Source organism: Salvelinus namaycush, chromosome 10 (genome assembly GCF_016432855.1).
Source record: "Salvelinus namaycush isolate Seneca chromosome 10, SaNama_1.0, whole genome shotgun sequence".
Classification (NCBI taxonomy): domain Eukaryota; kingdom Metazoa; phylum Chordata; class Actinopteri; order Salmoniformes; family Salmonidae; genus Salvelinus; species Salvelinus namaycush.
In genome coordinates, this window is record NC_052316.1 from 16,343,267 (window position 1) to 16,358,866 (window position 15,600).

The window sequence follows — 15,600 nt, forward strand, 5'->3', positions numbered from 1 at the left end:
AGGCCGTCAACTCAAAAGCAGTGGACGTTGAACACATTACCAGCAAATGAACACATTTATAGCGGCAACAAATTATAACCATGGTATGAAAGGGATAATCATCTCGGGGCTCTATGCGTTCTCTGGAGAATAATGCAACTCCGTGGAAGGTCAGTTCCACTCTGCTAGCGTCGTGGAACACATCTTCCACGTCGTTCATTATTTTCCACAGAACGCATAGCCCTTCGTTGATTATCCCTTACATATTTACTGTTTTGGGTGGATGACTATTTAGAGTTTAAATACATCTTTATCTTTACAATCTAATTACATAGGACTACATGTGATCCAAATTTCCATACAGTAAGATTTTTTGTGGAATCCATTTAATCACATTTGTTACAATTCCATGTTGCACAATCACAAATAATAATGAGGAAGGTACATGGGCATTAAGTAATGAAATACAATGGAGCATATCCCATTCTAGTAGCCTATGTACTCACTACCTAGTTATATTTTGAGAAAACCAACACAAAAATACAAAACAAGTCTAGTGAATGTTAGAAAGAACTTGGGCTGGTATCTAAATTCCTTATCATCAGGATATTCATTCATTGGAACATGTTGGGGCGGCAGGTAGCCTAGTGGTTGGTCAATAACCAAAAGGTGCTCAGATCGAATCCCCGAGCTGACAAGGTAGAAATCTGTCATTCTGCCCCTGAACAAGGCACTGTTCCTAGGCTGTCATTGAAAATAATAATTTGTTCTTAACTGACTTGCCTAGTTAAATAAAGGTATAAAAAATGGATCATGTTCAGCTTTGTGCAGGAGAAGTGGAATTTCGATAGCAGCCACTTTCTTGCCATCACTAGCCGGCTTCCACCCAGTTACGCAACCCTGCACCTTGGAGGCTGCTGCCCTATACACAAAGACTTGCAATTACTGGCCACTTTAATGTCTACATACTGCTTTACTCATCTTATATGTATATACCGTATTCTATTCTACTGTATTTTCGTCAATGCCTCTCTGACATTGCTCAATCTAATATTTATATATTTCTTAATTCCATTATTTTACTATTAGATTTGTATGTATTGTTGTAAATTGTTAGATACTATTGCACTGTTGGAGCTAAGAACACAAGCATTTCGCTACACTCGCAATAACATCTGCTAAATATGTGTATGTGACCAATAAATATTGATTTTATCAGCAGAAACAAAGGAGAATGCCATTTATGCCATTTTCGCGTTTCCTAGAAATAGCATAAGTTGTCCGACTTGCTGTTGGTGCAAGTGTACCTCCCTCGACTTTACTCTTCTGACATCCGTCTACAGTCGGCTACTTTCCCCTTACCACTCAAACGCGCCCTTTGACTTCTCAAACCCTGGCCTTATCTGCTAACGGAAGTATGAAGAGTCTATTTCCGGAAGTGATGCTGCGCCTCTGGGTTTAGAAACTCTGTGGTGTGGTAATCAAATCTATTTTGGTCACGCCCGAGCGTCATGTCATGTGTACGTGCTATTTCACGACGTGACCGATTTAATTGAGGAACAAGCAGAGGACGACCAACTCGGTCGATGGTGGAGCAGAGCTAACGTATTAAAAAAATTGTGAAAGTATATATCTGTGCTAGAAAAGGACATCGTCGAAATGAAATTGCTGTGGGGTTTAAGTGCCCTCCTCTTGTGCTTGTACGGAGCCGATGCCCTAACAGGTAATCTTTTTAGCTTGCTTTCTAGCTAGTTAGACATCATACAGTCATTGAGTTAGACTAACTCCGTTGTGTGTGCCGTGCTAACTCACTGGCTTGGTAGCAAACAAGCTAACGTTAGCGCTTTTCAATTATTGATTTGATATAGTGTTTTCGTAAACGTAGTTATGACATTATTTTTTACAGTTTAATGTTTTCCCAACGTATTTAAATCAGGTTTTGCCTTCGAGCTACCTTAGAAAATGAACCAGTGCGCTAGCTAGCTAGGAAGCAAAACGTCCTTTTGTAATGCGTTAACTAAGTTGGCTAACGTTAGCTAGTATAATGGTCCCAGCGTTCCAAGCGTAGGAACCATTGATCATTTCAGACTACTTCTCCGTAGGGTTTTCAGCGGTTTGCCTCGTCCACGGTTGGCTCCATGTGAACTACAATTCCGACGCATTTAGAAACGTCTATCATCCCTTGCTAAAATGTTTTCTAAACATATGCTGATATGCCACTTTAATATCAGCGAGAAAGACTTTATAATAAAAATTATACACTTAGCTAATGTAGCAGTTTTGCACAGATCCATATGCTGTGTGCCAGAAATCAAATCAATCAAATTTATTTATATAGCCCTTCTTACATCAACTGATATATCAAAGTGCTGTACAGAAACACAGCCTAAAACCCCAAACAGCAAGCAATGCAGGTGTTAGAAGCACAGTGGCTAGGAAAAACTCCATAGAAAGGCCAAAACCTAGGAAGAAGCCTAGAGCGGAACCAGGCTATGAGGGTTGGCCAGTCCTCTTCTGGCTGTGCCGGGTGGAGATTATAAGATACCAACCTTACCATTATGATTGTTTACAATTCGCTACACTGGGGTAGGAATGCAATGTGGAGGCGGTGTAAGATATAGGTCGGAAAATGCACCTTTGTGCAGGGATGTGATATGCTACTGTGCCCCAAATTGTACCTTTATCCATAACTGATACAGCAAGAAGATTGAAATAATGCTTGTTTTCCTGTAAAACTGCCCTTCTAGTCCTCATACTAGCTAGCGTTTTGGATGGTGTTAGCCAATCAGCTCCTTTGTTCTACGTGAAGTGCCATTGCACAATGGCTGCTGTGGCTACAGCTCGCTAGCATGAGAACAAAAAGGACACTTTACCAGAACTAAATACAGTTGAAGTGAGAAGTTTACATACACTTAGGTTGGAGTCATTAAAACTTGTTTCTCAACAACTCCACAAATTTCTTGTCAACAAACTATAGTTTTGGCAAGTCAGTTAGGACATCTACTTTTGCATGACACCAGTAATTTTTCCAACAATTGTTTAGACAGATTATTTCACTTAATTCACTGTCACAATTCCAGTGGGTCAGACGTTTACACACACTAAATTGACAGCGCCTATAAACAGCTTGGAAAATTCCAGAAAATGATGTCATGGCTTTAGAAGCTTCTGATAGGCTGATTGACATAATTTGAGTCAGTTGGAGGTGTACCTGTGGATGTATTTCAAGGGCTACCTTCAATCTCTGTGCCTCTGTGCTTGACATCATGGGGAAATCAGCCAAGACCCCAGAATTTTTTTTGTAGACATCCACAAGTCTGGTTCATCCTTGGGAGGAATTTCCAAATGCCTGAAGGTACCAAGTTCATCTGTACAAACAATAGTACGCAAGTATAAACACCATGGGACCACGCAGCCGCCTTACCGCTCAGGAAGGAGATGCGTTCTGTCCTAGAGATGAACGTACTTTAGTGCGAAAAGTGCAAATCAATCCCAGAACAACAGCAAAAGACCTTGTGAAGATGCTGGAGGAAACGGGTACAAAAGTATCTATATTCACAGTAAAACGAGTCCTATATCGACATAACCTGAAAGGCTGCTCAGCAAAGAAGCCACTGCTCCAAACCCGCCATAAAAAAGCCAGACTATGGTTTGCAACTGCACATGGGGACAAAGATTGTACTTTTGGAGAAATGTCTTCTGGTCTGATGAATCAAAAATAGAACTGTTTGGCCGTAATGACCATTGTTTGGAGGAAAAAGGGGGAGGCTTGCAAGCCGAAGAACACCATCCCAACCGTGAAGCACGGGGGTGGCAGCGTCATGTTGTGGGGGTGCTTTGCTGCAGGAGGGACTGGTGCACTTGACAAAATAGATGGAATCATGAGGAAGGGGAAATTATGTGGATATATTGAAGCAACATCTCAAGACATCAGTCAGGAAGTTAAAGCTTGCTCGCAAATTGGTCTTCCAAATGGACAATGACCCCAAGCATACTTCCAAAGCTGTAGCAAATGGCTTAAGGACAACAAAGTCAAGGTATTGGAGTGGCCACCACAAAGCCCTGACCTCAATCCTATAGAAAATTTGTGGGCAGAACAGAAAAAGCGTGTGTAAGCAAGGAAACCTACAATTACACCAGCTCTGTCAGGAGGAATGGGCCAAAATTCAACCAACTTATTGTGCGAAGCTTGTGGAAGGCTACCTGAAATGTTTGACCCAAGTTAAACAATTTAAAGGCAATGCTACCAAATACTAATTGTGTGTGAACTTCTGGCCCACTGTGAATGTGATGAAAGAAATAAAAGCTGAAATCATTCTCTACTATTAATATGACATTTCACATTCTTAAAATAAAGTGGTGATCCTAACTGACCTATGACAGGGAATTTATGAGGATTTAATGTCAGGAATTGTGAAACTGAGTTTAAATGCATTTGACTAAGGTGTATGTAAACTTCCGACTTCAACTGTTTTTATATATTGTGGATAAAGGTACAGTAGCATATCCCATTCATGCATTAAGGTAAGTTTTCCAAGCCCAATGCAGCTCACTGAACAAGTGTAACGGTAGGGTATTTTCTAGCAACCATCCGATGAACTATACTTTCGCGACACTGTTCGATCACGCTAGATAACTAATAGGTGGCCGCGTCTGTCTTCTGTACACCAGCGCTGTAATATGGCAGTATGGGAACACTGACCCTTTAAAGGTGTGTAGTATTTGAACCCTTTTTTTTTTTTTTGAAAATGAATTCTTGCTGATATGAAAGATGGCTACTTTCCTTGTGTTTCCAAACTTTTACCGCAAGCGATGCATGTTAATATTAAGAACGAGCGTCTGGGCTTTTAACCAAACTCCGCCGGCAAGAAGATACTAAGTTTAGTAGAGGCGCTAAAGGTAGTTAGCGTCAATGAATGGCTTAACCAGGTAGCTAATTTATACACATTGCAGTGATCAAAATCACTGCCTTGTAACGGTTAACGCTAGGTAAAATAGTTTATTTTGCAATTGGAACCTGCCATCTTCATAAAAATCGTTTTTATTAAATAACTTGTTTTAAATAGGCAAACTAGTGTCAACAACATTTACAGATAGTATCTACTAGCTAGCTAATTTGCTAATTTTTCATGCGATCCAACACCACCTTTGGCCAAATATCATAGACGTTGGTTTATTTTTCATAAACCAGCCAATGCAGTTGCTTTTGGCTGGTTTATGAAGAAATAAACGAATGTATTTTTTTTGTGTTGGATTTGTAAATTAGCAGACTAACCGGACACTTGTGTTTTCAAGTCTCAGCTAGTTTTGTGTGAGAGCCAAAGCTCAGCTTTTGCTTCTGGCTTGTTTTAGCTGCAGTCTTTTTAAGCCGGTGTAGACCAGTTTGTCTGCCTGACTCATTAGACATTAACTAGCAGGTTAGCTGCTGTGTCCTATATAAAGACATCCCATTTAAATAAGTAAAAAAGTAGGCCTATATTTTACCTCAATCGGGTGTAACCTTTTCTATGGAGATTAATAACATGCAATTGAGGTACAACATGCTACCACATTTAAATTCACACAGAATATTATGTTTTTCTATGTTTACAAATGTATGTGAATGTGTTACATGAAATGTGTCAAACAAGCAAGAAGCTTTGTTTACAAGATTGTTGTGGGAGTTTGTTTTTAGTGGCGACTGCAACACATTTAGATTACCTTAATCTCATTATAACATTCCGTCACAACCACTGCCTTGTCTATTTAAGATTGTGCTGACTTTCTAAGCCTGAAAGAGCCGCAAGCCGTGGCAGTCTATATACATTACGCAACCTTGAGTACTTAATAAAGCATTGCATGCAGTGCATGATGTACTCATTGTTAACTTAGCCAATTCAGGGTGAGGGTCCATTGTATTAACTTATGTTCAGTGTCAAAGAAACAAGGCAGTATGTGGATTCATTATGATGATTTAATGTGTGTTGAACCAATTAATGACACTAAAACATTCTAAATAGGGAACGATGGGGATGATATATAATATTGCGAGTAGTTTGCCAGCTCCCTTAATTTGGTGAGGAAAAGGCTCCATTTTAGGCCTAAGGGTTTTGGTTAATCCTAAAAACCGTACCAAATGTTTGAAACTTGCCTTGTATTTTGCTTTTTAAAAAGCAGATTTTATAGAAAAGTCCCACACTGTAACCTGCCCTATATGCTCCCAACGATTTCAATTGGTAACCCTAACAAAAAACATTGATTTGTCAGGACAGTCTGGGGAGACTGGACTTTGCATTGGGCCTTTTACTCTGTGAGGTCCTCCATTGACCCAGATATACAGAGTGGCATGAAAGCTTTAGAGGGCATGTCCCAGAGGACTGCAGATGCCTCTGAAGATACAGCACACAGGCAGTCCCCATGCTGGACGGGCAGTTTTCCGCTATGGCAACTCCAGATCATTAATACAATTATATTTCTGTTGCGCTCCAGCTTCGTTTTGAGCAAAACGTTGGTTGGAGAAGTAGGTTATAGAAAGCAGGCAACCATTTTCCCTTCGGTTAAACGAGGTCAGGAAAAGCACTTTTTGAAGCATTTCCTATGCAAATGAGCGCAGTCATGAAGTATGATGGGCTCATAAAAGCCCATTGATTTATGTAACTGAATATTAATACATATGACTCTCAGATAAATCTTTATTGCTAGTAGCATTTATTTCCCTGTCTGCCCCGGAAAGTGTTTTCAGGATTCATGTTGTTGGTTTGCTCTTTTGATTGTGTGCCCATTTTCTGGGTGACCATTTTATGTCAGCATAATTGGTCACTGGGTAGGCTAAATGCTGCATACAAACAACTGTAATGACTATGATCACTATTTCTCACCTGTTGCAGGACATTTTGTGTTCGTGTTTATATTTTGCAGTCACATGCCTATCACACCTGCTTTTGAAACATCCTATTTGTCCCCAGCTAACATTCACACAAAATAGAAACCTAGTTTACACTGAGTAGGTGGCCTGTGGAGCATGACCCTATGTAGTTAGAAAACTGTAGCACATTAACTTGACAACCATTCCATGCAGTCAGGCTTCTGTCTTTTTGCTATGCTAGGCCAGTTAGGACTACATGTAGCCTACAGTACTGGTGAGTCACACTGATTTCAGGAGGGGTGTACTGGAGCGGTCTTCTTGGTCAGGTCTCTTTCCAAAATGTTTTATTATTATTCTTTTTTTGTTGTTGATGGAACTTGCTGGTAGGTTACTAAGTTTGATACAAGCTAGAGAAACTAATTTTAGTTATGATTTTCGTTCAGGCCTATGTGAAGTCACTATCTGCATTTACTTGGGTTTGTTTTGTACAGCCTTTGCTATGAAGGTGACCTTTTTGTTACGGTTAAAAGGATCCTGCCACCCTTAGCTAAAAGGTCACATGATTTTTAGAGCCAGAGGCAGCTGTGCCTCCAACCCCAATCCACAAGTTTGACTTTGGACATGTAAATGGGTACATGCTGTTTCTGGTCTTCAGGGGGCCAACTATTCAGAAAATGTCCACCTACCACCACACATTGTTGTCCTACTATGCAAAGATACAATAAAGGAAGAGGGTGTGGCTCAGGCGTTGTCCGAACATGGTCGTCTTTGTTCAAGCGGCGCTACATAGGGATCCCTGAGTTTGTTCTGAAGAATTTCTCATCACTGATCTCCTGGGTTGTTTATTCAAGTGGGCCTGGATTTTGAAGGTATGCCACGGTTTTGTTCTCCTGTGTTGCTTTAAGATTGTTCCTGGGGCTTCGGTAGAAATAACAGTACAGGGGGCTGACTCTACAGAGTGCGCCTCGAGCCGTGCAAATGTTATTCCTCTGTTGCTCCTCCTGGGTATTAAATCCTGTACAGAATGTCCTCCACGTCAGATCAGGTGTTTCGTTTAATAACTAAGCCCTGCACTTCTCAACACAATGACAAACTGACAGAGAATGTAATAGATTTACAGACACAGTTTTGAATCATATCTGACATTTAAATTTTCATCCATCTGCTTTGCCCACTCGTGCGATGAACAACCAAAAAAAAACATTTTCACTAGCCCTTCATGAAATGTATCTGTTTTTATTAGTGGCTTTTGATTTAATGCAAGTCATTCAACTTGTCTATGTCTGCAATGGGTCTGAGTATCAAGGACTCTAAAAAGCCATTTGGCATGAACTATTTTGGTTAATTATGATACTCAAACCCCTACTCTTTTCATGTACCTTCTCTCATTCATGTGTTTTATTAACCTTTTGTTTCTTTTTTGCCTGCTTGCCTTTTCCATCGCATTTTACTTTCACCTCCATAAAATTGTCGGATTTGCCAAAAACCAATCTGAACCCAAATCAATGTAAACCACCCCTCCCCCACAATGGCCTGTTCAGCTGGTTTTGTCAAGTCGCCCCTGTCCCAGATGAAACTGATAGAGGACATTGCAGAGCTGCACTGTGAGGTGACAGGGAACCCCATCCCAGAGGTGCAGTGGTGGTTCATAGAGGGCGAGGAGCCTGACGAGACCATGACCCAGCTGTTCGATGGAGCTCGGCAAGACCGTGTCGGGATCAACGCCACCTACATCCTGCACGCCACCAGCTCCATTCACCTCTTAAACCTCACGCTCAATGACTCCGGCACGTACGAGTGCCGCGCTTCCAACGACCCCGACCGCAACGAGCTGAAGAGGGCACCCAAAATCAAGTGGATCCGCTCGCAGGCTAACGTTATAGTGTTTGAATGTGAGTGTTGGAAGGTCCTACGTACAGCCAGGCAGCGTCTCCCTGTAGAGGACAGCGAGGGGTCCAGCTCCTGTCCCACACCTTCTCCTGCCCTCTGCCCTCTGCCCTGTTTCACCCAGACTCCCCTACTCTCCCCTCACTGAGCTCCCATGATGTCCAGTAGTGGAAAGCAAACCTGACCACAAGGCGTGGCCGGGCCTCTCCTTAGACGTGTCCTACCTGCCGTAGCACTACCCTCAATCTGATGCCTTTTTTTACTGGGCCTATGTCAAAGCCTTATTTTAAATGAATTAGGAAAATATTTCACATAATATTGATAATACTAAGGTCTGAAACCTGCAAATGGCTACATCTAATTTTTGAATCATAAAATGTTCATTTTGTTTATAAAAGGGTCAGATTGTGAGTTGGTTAGCTTCTTGTTGGCTTCCATTTTGTCTATTTTGCTGTCTTGTCCAAGGTATAGAATGTGTAATTGATACTAACATTGACACTGTCCTGTGGTGTTTACACTCTTTAGACCTGTTAGACCTGACTAGGCTCTTTAGGAGTACTAAATTATCTACAGGAGATGGCAACCCAGCTTTCTGATTCTCAGCCATAGGGCATCTTTCCAGTATTTATTGACAGTATTTGTTGTTTTCTCTACCTGAACCAAACCAAAAGATCCTCTTATTTGTTCCTCTTCTCTGTTAGTGGAACACCAACCTACCATACCTTGCCGGTTGCTTCTTCTGCATGTGTTGATTACAAGCTCCTGTCCTCATGGTCTCCTAGATTAACTTCTCTGTGTAACCCCTCTTCTCTTGAACTCTTGGTTCAGCCCGAGCTCTCCATTTTTAGGTGCCTGCCCATGTGATCCGCCTCTTCTTGGAAAGCTCTGCGCTGCCTTTTATATTGTGCTGTTCTTGGCTTGAAATTTGATTATGAAAGTAATAACATTTGACAAGCTAAGATAGACCTTATCAGTTGTCACTGAAGTTTAGGATAAAGGATAGTAAAGCAAAGTCAATCCCTGAACAGTCAAGGTTTGTGCTGCAACATGTTGGTATCAAGAGCCATTTATCCTGTAAACCCTATACATGCATACCTTTTAAGTTTGGATTAAATCCACTACTTAGATATAACATTTTCTTTTGTGTGTTTAGTTACCCTAAACTATTTTAGCAATATCCTGTACGTGAAAAGACATGCAAGAATTAGTTACGCTTGGCTTGTCGTCGTGGTAACGTTACTACGGTAATGATCCTACTAGAAGTGGTCGTGTCAAAGGATGGCTTATTAATATGTTGACTTTGTCTACAGATCCCTTAATTGTGTCTTCACCTATGGAGGTGAACAACCAGACCTCTGCCATCCTCTCGTGCAACCTGACCAACCCCCCGTCCACAGTCAAAGGTCATTACTGGATGAGGAATGGCAATGTGATCGAGTCATCCAAGCAGGACTCTGCTGCTCTCTACACCGAGTACATGTAAGTGCCTGCCAGGCAGGCAGCGTGTGTTTGCATGTTTGAGCCACCAGATGGACGGGAATCCCTCTGAGCTATAGAACGATTTCCCGGCGCTGGGCTCGCTGATTTGAGATTCAGCTATTGTCCTGAACCTAGCAGTCATTGCTTGTCATTATTAGCAACCATGCCTTTTTAATGTTTGGTCAGCAGGGCGGTAGGTCACACAGATTTGACCGCACAGCAGCACTGAACAACCACTCCAACCTTTCCTCCATATATTTTCTACATGTTAGCTCTCCCTCACACTATCACACACACACACACACACACACACACACACATATACCATCCATTAATATTAACACTCCAGGCCCTGCTCAGGCATTCCCTGCTATTAATTAGCAGCGAGCTGGACTGTGCAGCTTTGGTTATACTTGGCAGCAGCACGGATAAGCGCCCCCTAGCACTTCCACTCTTTCACTCTCACATAATAACCATAATTCCCCATCAGACGTAAAGAGCAGGGAGGGTGCCAGTGCCGACAAATGTCCGATTGTTGTTACCAGGGGGAAGTAGAAGCGTTTGTAACAAGGAGAGAGGCAGTTTATTTTTATGCGGTTGCTTCTCATTCTCAACAGCAACAGGGAGCCATTTGAAGTTCAGCCTGTTGGGGCAGCATCTTTTGTAGTGTGTTTTTACAGGCAAAGTGACTTCATGACTGGGATGTGTTCAAAGCCATTGAGTGAAGTCTGTAGGACTGTGTTTCCCATCCTTAGGGCTTACGTTGTTGTTTTTCCCCCATTAGCTTGGCTAAAATTGATTTCCATTCGGGTGGAGTATATGACTGCGTCTTCCTGTCTGATCCTGTGGTGAAGAAATCCATTGAAGTCAAAAGTACGTAATCCGTTTTAACTTAATTTAAAGTGAAGACTCTTCTACTGACATTAGCTATGCCGATGAATGTTACTCAAAGTGCACTAAAAGGTAGTATCTGAAAGCTATAATGGGCTTATAGCCAGTTTTATACAACTGCAGGTGTGTTGGATGAATCTATCCGATTAAATACCTGCATCCGTGTGTTTGTCACTAGCTGCTGTCCATGTCTCGGCCTACAAACGCTCTGAGCATGGAAATGAGCAGGACAAGGGTGTGCTGGTGTGTGTCAGTCATGCATATCCACTGCCTACTGACTGGAAGTGGTACAAACTGGAAGGAGAAGAAATGCTGAAGACGGTACGCGTTTACCGTCATTGATACACCATTAGGCTTAACACAATTAGTTTCACTGAGCCAGAATAACCCCTGATGCTGAACTGAGTGATTGAAGTCACATGCTGCAGTTATTTTCCAATGTTAGGAATTGTTGACTAACTAAATCAATATCTTGATTGAAGTCCCAGTAATGCCACACGCACTAGTACTATCCAAAGAGGTCTCTGCCCTAGATAAGAGTTGAGTATTCAATGACTTTTTGCTCCCTGTTTGTCATTCTCAGGCCATCACCAACGGTACTGACAGGTATGAGATCATGAGCACCCCCAACAGGACCACCCTGACCATCAACGACCTGGACATCGCCATGGACATGGGTGACTACATGTGCTACGGTACCAGAGAAGTGGACTCGGCCTCCGACACGATCCACCTGCGCGTCCGCAGCCGCCTGGCCGCTCTCTGGCCCTTCCTGGGCATCGTGGCCGAGGTCATCATCCTGGTCAGCATCATCTTCATCTACGAGAAGAGGAGAAAGCCTGATGAGATCAACGACGGTACGTAGAAACACCCGCAGAGAAATGCAGAAACGAAATACTCTTGTTTTGCCATTCATGATTTCTGAGGTAGCATACCTCGCTAAGTCAATATGATTTGGCTGTGGGTGTCTGCTGCCCTCCAGTGTCTTAGTTTCAGATGCACTGTCATTCTCCAAAGATTGCTGTGCATTAGCTGCCATTTTAATGATATCTCAACACTTTGTCTTTTCTTAACGGTTTGGATATAGGTTTACTGTTATTTACTTGGTCTTCTTGATTTGCAATTTAAATATGTTTTCCACTTATGATTTTAGTAATTTCATTTGATCAAAAGCAATTGGGTTTTCTATTGGAATACTTTTTTCTCCCTCCGTTTTGTATTTCTCTGTTCGCTGCTGCGTTTGCGTTTTGGTAAGTGATCAAAACTGCATGTCAGACGGAAGTGGCTGAGATGACCGTAACTGAGAAGCTGTGGGAATGTACTGCGTTCACCTGTTAAGAATGTATCTAATAGGAACTCTTCCACTGGCCTTGCATTCATACATTGGACCAATTTGGGCAAAATTTGAATTATATTTTCAGACTGCTAAAACTTAGCCACATTTTTATGCCCACCAATCAATGTGTTTTTGTCATGCCTGTAAAAGGGTCAAATAGCCTAAGTCATGTGATTTATGTGTAGATGGAAATTAGGCCTGTCATGGTTTGTAGTGTTGGAAACACCTAGGGTTTAGGGTTTTAAAGGTACACACAGCAGTATGATATCACGGGGCAACTTCCTGCTTGCAGACAGTTGACGTCTGTAAGCAGGAAGTTGCTCTGGTTATGTCATATTTCTGTGTGTACCTTTTTTAATATCTTGTCTTGTGTGCCATCTGCATCTTGATCTCATGCATGACAAGTCATTTTAGTTTTTTATAATAAGGATATCATTTCATTGATCTCATTCATTGCCTGAGGGCACCTATTCTTTGATTTAACCGGTGACTGAACGGTCATGTCCAGACGGTTCCTTTTAATCTGCAGTCTGCCTGTACGCTTTGTTTAGAACCGTTTTCGGTGTTGCATTGTCCCTGCAAGTTTTCTCTTTTCACTTGGTTGTCCTGTTTGTGTTGTTTTGAGTGATGTTCAGAACACAGTGTAGGTAGATTTGTCATAACTGCAGTTTTCTTTTTAAATGAAATGATTTTAAGTTCAAGCGATGTAACTATTTGCTTATTGTAGATAGAACTATGGCAGTGTATGCTTGTTTGACTGCAATCACTTGACAATGGCCTACTTAAAGAAATACTTGGCGCTTTGTCACCATTTCCTTCATTGTCTGTGGAAAGAATTTTCTCCATGCCTTAATCTCATTAGAATGTCTCCCTACCAGACAGTCTCTGACCAATTCAGCTGTTGACACATCTTTTCTCTTGTCCCTGTGCTGCTTTATAGATGAGGACTCAGGTTCTGCTCCCCTGTAAGTACACATTTTACACTGACATGTAAAAATGCAATACAATTAATTTCTCACAAAGAAAATATATAAATGGGCCTCCCGAGAGGCGCAAGGGTCTAAGGCACAGCATCGCAGTGCTAGAGGCGTCACTACAGACCTGGGTTCGATCCCACGCTGTCGCAGGTGGCCGTGACCGGTAGACCCATGAGGCGGCGCACAATTGGCACAGCGTCGTCCGGGTTAGGGGAGGTTTTAGCCGGCCGGGATGTCGTTGTCCCATCGTGCTCTAACGACTCCTGTGGCGGGTCGGGTGCATGCACGCTGACACGGTCGCCAGTTGTACGGTGTTTCCTCCGACACATTGGTGCGGCTGGCTTCCAGGTTAAGCGGGCAGTATGTCAAGAAGCTTTGCGGCTTGGCAGGGTCGTGTTTCGGAGGACACATGGCTCTCGACCTTTGCCTCGCCTGAGTCAGTACAGGAGTTGCAGCGATGGGACAAGGCTGTAACTACCAATTTGGATATCACGAAAAAGGGGTAATAAAGATATACATTGCTGTATTGTTTGTAAAGTTCTAGATGGAAAATGTCTTTCAGGAAAAGCAATGCTGCCACAAACCACAAGGATGTCAGGCAAAGGAACTCCAACTGAGAGAAGATGAGAGGTGTGTGTGTGTGAGGGCTTTTGAATCAACCCACTCGACTGGATGAGCCTATTTCAAATTCATTTATTCTGATTGCAAAATCAAAGCAGTAAACCTCCTGTAGAGGTTAAGCTCTCAATCTAATTGTCAGTCCCCTTTCTTTCCTGACAGATATCCTGATGACTATCTTCCAGGATGAAGAGCATTTGCTGAGCGTCACATAATCTAGTGCACCCTGCGAATTTTAAACAACTTTACATTTTTAAATTCTTGAATGTTAATGTCTTGAGAAATGGACTGAATTGTCCTCTTCTATATTTCTCTCCATATTGTGCTTTCGGCTTAAGGCCATTGGCAAAAAAAAACATGTTTTTGCATGAGTTTTATTGCCGTTCTAGACGTGTTTGTTCGTAGTGAAGTCCATTGTAAACGTTTACGTGGGAATGATCTATTGGTGGTTTTTCTATTTGTGCTTTATAGCTTCCTCCACTGTCCTTCATTTCTAAATATCTGCTCTTATATTTGCAAGCATGAACAGCCACCTGTTAAGCAACAGGTGGCTGTTACTACTACGAATGTGAAATGTTTGGACACTGACATGCTTTTGCCCCAGGCCCTATTACCACACCTGACTCCAATAATCAACTAATCATTGTCTACAGTTTAGAATGCAATTAGTTTAATCAGGTGTGTTTAGTTATTGGGCTGGGGGAAAATGACATTAATCAGGCCCCTGAACTGGAGTGGCCCATACCTGCTGTAGGTAAATGAATGACTTGAAGCCTTTTGACTTCAGATGTGTGCCCTGACCCTTCAACATCACATAGTTGGCTGAGTTATAGGATACACCTTAACACAGTCCATTTTACTTCCTCCACTATATTTGATTTTCCGCAGTGGAAGTTATAATACTGTAGGTAGTTCCTAAATTAAACGCAGCAGGTAGGATTAATGCAATTTCGTCTGAGTTCCTGCTGTATTTAATACATGCGCTGTTGAGAATTTAAAAGGCTAATCATTGCAAAAAAATCCAAGCTTTTTGGATTTTAACTACTTATTCAAATGTTTTAAGGTGTAGTTGTGAATTTTCTCTGCTTTTGTTGCCATAGTCACATCCATAGTAATACTTCCTGAAAAAGGACCAAGTGTAAGAGATGGGCTTTCTGCTTCTGGACAACGACAAATTCTAATACTAATGTATTAATCAGAATGGAAGGCGATTTCTAAATGGTTTGTTTTTTTGAAGGGTACATGGAACCTAAACATGATTGATACTAATGAAGCATTGTCCTTTTTCTAACCTCCACTTTGTAGACTACTCAGAAGCCACATGTTGCACTAACCTGATTTAGTATTGTGACTGGATGTGCACCATTAGTTTAAGAAGTACATATGACTTTGTCAATTATTTTGCCTAAAAGTAACCAATTAGATTCAAGACAACTGTACCAATTTGCACAATCTCAATAAAGTGATCTGATTTAAGCGCTGTGGTCTCTGTTACTGCTTGAATAAGATGGATATTTTGGTTTATTTCCTCAGGGCAATAAAATGCTATAGGCCATCCCACACGTAAAGCTATGAAGTTACTGTTTCAG

General features: G+C 41.8%; 1 protein-coding gene across 1 annotated transcript; it reads left to right on the forward strand.

The window, feature by feature from the left end:
* The first annotated feature begins 1,495 nt into the window (after nucleotides 1-1,495).
* Nucleotides 1,496-15,487, forward strand: LOC120054762 (basigin-like). Its single transcript, XM_039002346.1, has 8 exons — nucleotides 1,496-1,702; nucleotides 10,021-10,189; nucleotides 10,974-11,062; nucleotides 11,259-11,401; nucleotides 11,664-11,937; nucleotides 13,357-13,381; nucleotides 13,956-14,023; nucleotides 14,174-15,487. The coding sequence occupies exons 1-7, from the start codon at nucleotides 1,639-1,641 to the stop codon at nucleotides 14,008-14,010; spliced, it is 819 nt and encodes a 272-aa protein (XP_038858274.1). The 5' UTR covers nucleotides 1,496-1,638; the 3' UTR covers nucleotides 14,011-14,023; nucleotides 14,174-15,487.
* The last annotated feature ends 113 nt before the right edge of the window (nucleotides 15,488-15,600 follow it).

Excerpts from the sequence above, each read along its gene's own strand:
- LOC120054762 (XM_039002346.1), top strand. The coding sequence starts at position 1,639 with ATGAAATTGCTGTGGGGTTTAAGTGCCCTCCTCTTGTGCTTGTACGGA. Across the intron at positions 11,402-11,663 it reads GAGAAGAAATGCTGAAGACG|GCCATCACCAACGGTACTGA; the intron begins GTACGCGTTTAC and ends TGTCATTCTCAG. Across the intron at positions 13,382-13,955 it reads GACTCAGGTTCTGCTCCCCT|GAAAAGCAATGCTGCCACAA; the intron begins GTAAGTACACAT and ends AATGTCTTTCAG.